Source organism: Apus apus, chromosome 14, assembly GCF_020740795.1.
Source record: "Apus apus isolate bApuApu2 chromosome 14, bApuApu2.pri.cur, whole genome shotgun sequence".
Taxonomy (NCBI): domain Eukaryota; kingdom Metazoa; phylum Chordata; class Aves; order Apodiformes; family Apodidae; genus Apus; species Apus apus.
Window position 1 is genome coordinate 14,630,620 of NC_067295.1, and position 8,656 is coordinate 14,639,275.

Below are 8,656 nucleotides of genomic sequence, written 5' to 3' on the forward strand. Positions count from 1 at the left end.
GCCCATGCAGGGCGGGTTGGAGCTAGATCTTTAAGGTCCCTTCCAACCCAAACCAGTCTGTGCTGCTTCTGTGGGTGTCCTGGGGACAAAGGCTCCTTGCTGTTGCTGAGGCCCCAGGGCAGGCCCCCCCAACCCCAGTCTGTTCGCCCCTGTCACTGCCCAGCTCCCAACCCTCTGCCTCCTCCTGTGCCCCAGGTGTGATCTCTGCTGCTGCCTGATCCCCTGCCTGTTTGATGACTTCAAGGACGTGACCCACACGTGTCCCAACTGCAAGGCCTACATCTACACCTACAAGCGCATGTGCTAACAGCAGCACCCAGGAGCCTCCCCTGCTGCCCCCCCTGCCTGTGCTGCACCCCTGGCTTCCCCCTCCGGGAGGGTCTCTCTATCCCAGCCCCCTCCCCCCTGGAGCTGCTCCCACCTTCCCCATGCTCCGGTCCTGGCTGTCAACGGTTGGGTTGGTAACACTGGTGTGGACACATGGGTGGGGAGGTGGGCCCAGCCCTGTGGGGGGTGTCACCTCTTTTCAACCACCCCCCCTTGATGCTTCGGGGCTCTAGTGGGGATCCTCTGGCCTGGAACATCCCAGGGGAGAGCAGCACCTGCTGGAGGCCCCCCCAGCAGAGGCAACAGGGCCCTTGTGGCACTTTTAGGAAGGCCCTGGTGGTGGCTTAGTGGTCCCACCCCCCCAAGAGAGGGTGGTGCCAGGTCCCAGCACGTTTCACAGCCCCTGCCCCAGGAGAAGCAGGCAGAGCCACCTGCAAGGTGTGTTTGGGGGGGGGGGGGGGGGGGGGGGGGGGGGGGGGGATGGCAGCAGCACTTACACCCTTGATCAGCACCTCCGTCCTGCCCATGGCACTGGCTGCATGTGCCTCCTCCAGCCCCCACCAGCTCCCTGGGGGCAGGAAAGCCCCTGGCAGCTCCTCCTCCCCCCTGGCAGCTCCTCCTCACCCCTGGCAGCCTGTTAGTGAGACCTGCACCCAGCATGTCCCTGCCTGCCCTGGCGCTGTAGGTTAGAGGAGCTGCTTGTTCCCCAGCTGCAGCTCTGGAGCAGCCCCCCTGCTGCAGAGCCCCTCCCCAGCCCAGCAGGGTTTGTGGGTGCACATCCTGCAGCACCCATCCTGTCCGCCCCCCCCCCCCCCCCCCCCCCCCCCTCCTCCCTTACCCCCCCCCAGCTGCACCCCCCTCCTGGGGGCCTCTTCCTTGCATGCAGGGTGGGGAGTTATTTTTAGCTCACTTGTTATGGGGCAGAAGGAAGGGGACAAAGAGGGGCAGGAGCTGCTGGCAGCACTCAGATGAGGGCAAGAGGACCTGGGAGCCATTTTCAGCCTCTCCATGGGCTGCTCCTCCTGCCCCTGCCCCTCCCACCCACCCCCCTGCCCCCCCAGCAGCCAGGGGGGGTCCAGCCCCCAGCACAAAGGGGGGGGGGGGTGGGTGGGTGTGTCTCTCTCTCTCTCAGGACACAGGTCTGCAGACACCCCTGGTGTTTGCTCAGTGGTGGAACCGTGGCACTAGTCAAGTGTTTTTATGTAAATAAATAACAGACCCTCACCTCTGTGTGTACCTCGTGTCTTCTCCCTTGCTCCAGGCCCCCAGCAGCTCCAGCCCCAGGGGAGCTGAGGATGAGGAGGGAGGGGAGCACAGCAGTGCCAAGCACTGGAGGAAGAGCAGCAGCTTCCCTACTCCAGTCCAGGGCAGCAGAACCCTGGGGGGGGGGGGAAGTGGGGGGGGGGCAGTAAGAGGAGCTTTCTTTGCCCACCTCTGCCCCTCAGGCAGCTCCTTGTGCCCAAGCCCTCAGCTGAAGAGAGAAAAGCCCCCCCCCCAGGAGTAAGAGACAACACCCTGTGTCTCTCTCCCACTCCCCAGCCCTCCACACGCCCCCCCCCCCCACAGACCCACACCCCAGTCAGTTCCCTCCTCATCCCAGTGATGCCTTTCATCTTTCCCAGCTCCAGCCTTGCACCTCTTTATTCCAGACAAGGCTTCAAGAAAACAAGAAACAACCCCCCACCCCCCCCCCCCCAAGGCTGCACATTGTACATTTGTCACCTTCACACCCCCCACCACCCTCAGGGACCTTGTGCCAACACATCCCACTTGCTCCCCAGGACCAACCAGGACACTGAGCAAACGGCCCCACAGCACAGCCACCGTGGCACAACCAGAAGAGCTGTTTCTGAGGGCAGGAAACTCAGTGCTCTTCACTCACAAGGCTGGGGAACCCTTCAGGGTTGCAGCACAGGGCAGGAGAAGGGGTTACAGCCCCTGGGAAGGAGATGAGAAGCCAAGCAGGTGAAGCCATTGCCAGGACAGGGCAGGGCAGGGCTGCAGAGGATCCTCACACCAGCTCAGTCCTGTACACTAGCCAGCTAAAGACATTAGATTACAGTGCTTGCATCATGGGTGTGCAGAGTCTGTGCCAGTCCTGCAGGATTTCTGCTTATTTTTTGGTGTGTGTGTTAACATCCACCCTGCAGTCAACTCACCAGCAGAGCCAGGGAAGCGTGGTGGCAGGCCAGGCTGTGCCTGCCTGTTGGCACCAGGCAGTGCCCATCACATCAGGTACCAGGCTGCAGCTCCTGCTGCCACAGCCACACAGGCTGCCAGGACCAGCTGCACCAGGGGCTGCTTGGCCAGGGCCAGGGCCACGTGGTAGGGACAGGCAGGTCCTGCTGTGCCTGCTGGGACACAGAAAGCAGGGTCAGGGCTGGGGACCTCGTGCCGTGGGGCAGCCCCACAGTGCCCAGGACCTACCCAGCTTGTCTGCATAGTAGGGGCACCTGCGGATGTCTCCTTTGCCATCGTGGACTGGGAACCCTCCGTCTTGGGCCTCTTCTGTCAGGGACCTGCCAATCTTGTCCAGTTCATCAAACACCTGCAAGGGGGGGCAGCGAGGCCATGAAGCAGGCAGAGCCAGGCAGCTCCATCCCAGGCCCTGGGAAGGATCCAGAGAACAGGCAGGAGCCACTTCTGCCTGCATCCCTGCCTCCCCCCAAGGACAAGACAGCACCTGCTCCTCACCTTGAAGCCCCTGCAGACAGACCCCAGGTAACAATGTGACACACACACTACAGCTCCCAGAGGGCACAGCCCGTTCCAGGAGCACCAGGTTGGACCCAAGAGCAGGAGGGACACAGTGTGGCTCTGCCTCCCTGCCTGCCAGGGAGCTTCCCTCCCTGCTGCAGACCCTCCTGGGATCTCTGCTCCGTGTGTGCAGCAGTCAGGTAGCCAGGGGTTTCCATGAGGATCCTTAACACAGGGACCAACCACATCCCACCACATTTCTGACCAGCTTAAGCTACACTGACCTACTGCAGCTCAGGCAGGGTCTGTGAAAGGCAAATACTGTGGAAGGAAGAAGAAGCTGCAGACATTTTCAGCCATGGGACAACACGTCAGACATGAGACAGGAGATGGATTGTAACCAGTGTGGTACAATGTGCCCCAACTGTTTGAGGTTGTCTCAGAGAGAGACAGCTCTGCTCCCCCTGCTCCTTTAGAGCCACAAAGTCCATGGGAACCTTGTAGTGAAGTTTCCAACAGCTGTGCTGTTGGAGTATGGGGGGAATTCCCACCCAACAGGGAGGAATTGTCTCCAGAAGCTAGAGAAAGAGCTATTCCCACTAGAATCCCATCCCCCCAAGAAGGAAGGGCTCTGGTGTCCTCAAGCCTACACCACAACAGTCTGACTGAGCTAACCTGGAAGAGCTGGCCCAGACCCAAGGGCAGCAGCACCAACACACCCAGGGTTCCAGGGACTTGGTACCTGCATGTTCAACCTGAAGGCTTGGTTGGCCTCTTCCACGATCCTTTCCTTGGTGTTCTTGTCCAAGTCCAGAGCGTTCATCCTGGCTCTGTAGAGCTGCTTGAACTGCTGAGCATTGAAAATGTTCTCAAACACGTAGAACTGGATCCCTTCGTCAGTGCTGGGCAGCTTCAGGGCCCTCTGGGCCACCTTCTTCAGCACTTGGCCACCTGAGAGGTCCCCCATGTAGCGTGTGTAAGCGTGAGCCACCAGCAGCTCCGGCTCGTGCTGTCCCACGTGATGGATTCTGTCCACATAGTGCTGAGTGGCCTCTGAACACTGGATCTTCTCTTTCCAGTCTTCTCCATAGAAATATTTCAGGTCTTTGGCCAAGGCTTCTCTCCGGTGAAGCTCCAGGGGGAAATACAGAGGAGCAAAGGCCGGGTTGTCCTTGTTGCGATCCATTTCCTCTTCCAGAGCTGAGTAGGTGAAGTGCAGTGCCACGGTGGCCAGCTGCAGAGCAAGCAGAGCTGAGGTGAGAAGCCACTCACAGGAGCAGCACATCATTCCTCAGGACAATTCCCTCCTGCAGGGAGCTGGGGCAAACGAGGAGAAACCCCCAGGCTTGAGACACAGCCAGCCTGGAGAGCCCGTGCCAGGCACGTGGCACTTGAAGGGTCAGAGGCTCCTCTCTATTCATGACACCAGAGCACCAGCTCAGAGTTGGTCAGATGTTGCCAGCTGTGTGCTCTGGGCCTCCTGTCACCCTGAGAGCAAAGCACAGGGACACACTCCATCCAAAAGGTACAACTAGCACCAACAGCCTCACCCTGTAGGAGACTGCTCTATACGCCAAGACCTTTGGGATCACAGAGCTGCTCAGACCCAGGACACAAGAGGCATAAACCCAACCTGAAGCCTCTGGAAAAAAAGCTTCAGAGGATGGAAAAAGCACTGGAATTCCACCAGTATTTCACTCCTGAACAGCTTATGCCACTGGTATCTGTGCTGCAGCCACACCTGCCTTGGGTGGCCAGCAGGTGGGTGGCCAGCAGCCCAGCACTGCCACCCAACCAAACCTGTGCTGGGCCAGCCTGCTCCTCACCCTGCTGTGGGACACACCAGGCAGAAGTCCTGGACAAGGACAATCCTGTCGTTTTAACAATGTCACCCAGCCACTGAACTGCCCCCATCCTCTTGGATTCTCCCCCCATCCGCCTTGCACAAGAGCTGGGTGTGTCCAAGAGCTCCTCTGGCAGGAGAGCAGAGCAGCACCCACCTTGAAGAGCTCCTTCTTGATCCGTCCCTTCAGGAAGTCCTTGACAAACTGGGTGTTCTCGGCGCGGTCGTGGGACTCCTTGGTCCCCTCCTTCAGCAGCTCTGAGAGGTCGGTGGGGCTGCAGGCAGACAGGGACAGCTCCATGCACCCCACTCCCAGGCACAGCACCCAGTTTGTCCCCACTGTGTTTGGAGGGATCCCCTGATTTCCCACCATCTCGGGCCCGGTTTGGAGAAGGTGCAAAGTGGGATGGATCCCTCAAGGCCACCACTGGCAAGAGGAAGCAGCAGCCACAGGCCCCTTCCACAGTTGCAGGCAGCCACGTGCCCATCAGAGTTCCCATTCTGGGGCTCACTGGGGGCTCAGACCCAGGACCCTGGAGCAATTGTCAAGGATCCTCTGATCCCTGCACCATTACTCTTGCTTCTCATCAACAATACTACAAAGACACTACTGGGGCCGGTTGAAGGGCACAGGAGCTTCAGTGGTACCCTCTGTGGTCACTCTGGAGATACAAAGAGCAGAATAGGGCAAGAAGACCCTTACAAGGCTTAGTTGTCCTGAATCATGCTGGTTTTGCAGGTTTCTACAAGTCACCTTTCTAAAAAAACCCCATGATTTTAGGTTATGGCCACTTCACCTGCCTGGGGTTGGGTGCAGCGTTAGCAACATCCAGACTCCCTCAGAATGATGCCAAAGTGCACCCTTCTATGAGAGGTTTGCTGCAGAGAGCACCTTCCTGCCAGCTGGAGAGAGACTTGGAAAGCTTCAGAGCCACCAAGTGCCTGGACACTGCAGCCATGGGGCCAGGCAAAGCCTGGAGGGGCTGGGAGGGCTGATGAAACTGAGCCTGCAAGTCACAGAGTGGTGGGGTTGGCAGGGACCTCTGGAGATCACCCAGTCCAACCCCCTGCCAGAGCAGGGTCACCTGCAGCAGATCCCACAGGAACATGTCCAGGTGGGTTTGGAATGACTCCAGAGAAGGAGCCTCCACAGCCTCTCTGGGCAGCCTGTCCCAGGGCTCTGCCACCCTCACAGGAAAGAAGTTGTTCCTCATGTTCAGCTTGACCCTCCTGTGCTCCAGCTTGTGCCCATTGCCCCTTGTCCTGGCTTTGGACACTGCTCAAAGGAGACTGGTCCCACCCTCCTGACACCCCCTGGAGATATTTGTAAGGATTTGAGATTCCCCCACCTCAGTCTCCTCTTCTCCAGACTAAACAGACCCAGCTCACAGCCTTTCCAGAAGCCAACCAGCCTGTCTGGGTATTCTGGGATTCAGCCTCCTCATTTTCCAAGCCTGAAGCCTTGGTTTTTAGACCATGTGTGTGAATATGTTCCTTTTTAAACTACCCTCCAGGAACAGACCCCTGCCTGGGGCAGTGGGTGCTCTGCAAGGGCAGCAGAGCAGCTCACTGGAGCAGAGTTCAGTCCTAGAGTCATCTTTCAAAACAAGAGGTTGTTATCACATGAGACTGCTCAGCAAGCCATGGAAAACTGGCTCTCCTTGGCCAGGAAGGCACAAACACAACTGGCAAAGTATTTCTGAAATGGGAGATAGCAGAGTCAAAAAATAACTGCTTGTTGGCAGCCTTGGCCAGATCACTCCTTCCACCCTTCCTTGATTTAAACAGATTTTACTGCACATCTATTTGATTAATCACCTATTGGAGTCCCTCACTCCTTTTCAGAGGAGAAAGATCCTTCCTTCACCTGAAAGGTCTCCTGCCTTGCCCAAGAGTGTGTCTGTGCCTCCTTGGGGGACAGGACTTACCTGACATTGTTATCTTCTGCTTCCTCGTAGTGCAAGGTGTCCCCTTCATCCCCCCCCTCCGAGCCCTCCAGAGCTGAAGGCATTGCTGGGCAGTGCTGGAGAGGAGACAAGCTGAAAGGTAAAATTAGAGAGGTTTTAGAGACCATTTTAGACCAGCTAAGCTCTGAAGTCGGGCAGCTCACAGGGGAAACCAAAGCCTGCCCTGCAAAGGAGGATATGAGGAGGAACTTCCAAAGCAGGGGCAGGTTCCTCTGCTGTGCTCCCTAAAGAGCCAAAGTGGACTCCATGACCAGAGTGAGCTGCAGACAGCTCTGCTGCCACTCACACACTCCTCTAACAGGGTTTATTTCAAACCCCAGAAGGAACTGGCCTCTCCCTCCTCTTCTGCAAGTGGAAAAACACCTCTCCTCAGATGTAGCAGGACACACAGGGCTCACCCAGCAGCAGGACACCTGCTCACCCCAGCCTGACCCCCCTGCTGAACCAGCCGCCTCATTTATAAAATGGACCTGTAATCAGCTTTGTGCAGAGCAGCACCTCCCAGCCTGCCCTGCCAGCTGAGAAGGAGCTAAGGTGCTTGCTGGTTCTTAAAAGCACTCCCTGGAAGAGCCATCCCCCCTGCTCTCCCAGCCTGGCCCAGTCCCCCCCACTGGGCTGCACCCCCAGGCTGGCTGCTCAGCCCACAGCTGAGGGAACAGCAGGCAGGCAGCTGTGAGCAACCCAGCTCATTAGCAACCCAGCTCATTAGCAAGGGGCCAGCACCAGCACATCAGTTGCTGGCTCCCAGCTGACACCAGTTACACATTAACTGCCCTCCAGTTGCTCATCCCCGAGTTTCTAAGCCATTTTCCAGCCACTCTGGCTGCCCTCCATGCTCTGCTGCAGCACAGCCAGACCCCCTGGCTTGGGCACAGCACCCCCAAGGTGAAGGATCAGCTCCCAACATCAGGAAATGCCCACCATGGGGAAGGGAAACTAAAGCAAAGAAGTAAATATCCTGCTCAGGCTCAACCAGGAGCCTGTCATGGACATGGGGGAACAGCCTGCTTGCCCCCAGCACAACCAGCCTCCAGCCAACAGACACAGGAGTTCTGAGGACACCCTGGCCTCCTGCTTGGCTTTCTTCAGGCCAGGCACTGCTCAAGAAATGCAGATTCCAAAATTAAACTAGATGAACTGGTTGTGATTTATCTCATACTTCCAGAAAGCCTGAGTCCTGGAGGCAGGGTGTGCTGCCTGTGGGAGCAGAGGAGCCACAGAGGGCACCAGCACTGCTCACCCCTGGGGAAAGGCCTTAAATCCAACCCAAAGGAAGACACTGGGTCACAAAAACTAGCAGTTAGCAGCAGCAATGGTTTCAGGCTCCCAAAGGCCAGACAAACACAAGATGGCTCCTGAGAGCATGGTTGTACCAGACATCTGCTGACCCACTGATCAGAGCCTCCACACTCCCAGCCCCAGAGCTCTGCTCTCCATGCTACACCCAGGGCACCCAGTGGGTCTCAGCAGCCTTTACCCAGGCCTTTAACTACTGCTGTAGAAGCACAACTGGCCAGAGCAGGAGTTCCTGCTCCAGCAGCACTGGCTGCTGTTGGCAGGAAGTCATTTAAGGACATGTATCTCCTGTGGCTTTTTTTTTTTGCAGAGGCTCAGTCTGACGTGCTCATCTCTACAGCAGCCCTCAGGGAAGTGGTGACACCAGCCCCTCAGCCCGAGGAGGGGACAGCACAGACACAGGGAAACATGGAAGCTGAGATTTTTTTCCCCCCCCTGATACTGTCTCTAGTGTAGACATCTCCCTGGTGAGCACTGGATTCAAGAGACAAGTCAGGACAAATCAACCCCCTGCCTTTTTCAGTAT

General features: G+C 57.7%; 2 protein-coding genes across 12 annotated transcripts in view; one reads left to right on the forward strand and one right to left on the reverse strand.

Moving 5' to 3' along the window:
- The window catches only part of CDIP1 (cell death inducing p53 target 1), a 23,914-nt gene extending 22,363 nt beyond the window's left edge, over positions 1–1,551 (forward strand). For all 10 annotated transcript variants that reach the window (XM_051631995.1, XM_051631988.1, XM_051631990.1 and 7 more), the window contains one exon: positions 196–1,551. In XM_051631995.1, the coding sequence (XP_051487955.1) occupies positions 196–307 (112 nt within the window). In that variant the 3' untranslated portion in view covers positions 308–1,551. The remainder of the gene's footprint in view (positions 1–195) is intronic.
- Positions 1,552–1,950: 399 nt separating this feature from the next.
- On the reverse strand, positions 1,951–6,881 carry HMOX2 (heme oxygenase 2). Of its 2 annotated transcripts, none has more exons than XM_051631974.1 (5): positions 6,796–6,881; positions 5,025–5,142; positions 3,767–4,258; positions 2,755–2,875; positions 1,951–2,678 (listed from the first exon to the last, which is right to left on the reverse strand). In XM_051631974.1, exons 1-5 carry the CDS (start codon positions 6,876–6,878, stop codon positions 2,554–2,556), a joined length of 939 nt encoding a protein of 312 aa, XP_051487934.1. In that variant the 5' UTR covers positions 6,879–6,881; the 3' UTR covers positions 1,951–2,553. The 2 variants fall into 2 exon arrangements, with proteins under 2 accessions (XP_051487934.1, XP_051487933.1); XM_051631973.1 differs by having other exon boundaries at positions 1,951–2,681.
- Positions 6,882–8,656: the final 1,775 nt, after the last annotated feature.

Excerpts from the sequence above, each read along its gene's own strand:
- HMOX2 (XM_051631973.1), bottom strand. The coding sequence starts at position 6,878 with ATGCCTTCAGCTCTGGAGGGCTCGGAGGGGGGGGATGAAGGGGACACC. Across the intron at positions 5,143-6,795 it reads GCAGAAGATAACAATGTCAG|CCCCACCGACCTCTCAGAGC; the intron begins GTAAGTCCTGTC and ends GTCTGCCTGCAG. Across the intron at positions 4,259-5,024 it reads TCAAGAAGGAGCTCTTCAAG|CTGGCCACCGTGGCACTGCA; the intron begins GTGGGTGCTGCT and ends CTTGCTCTGCAG.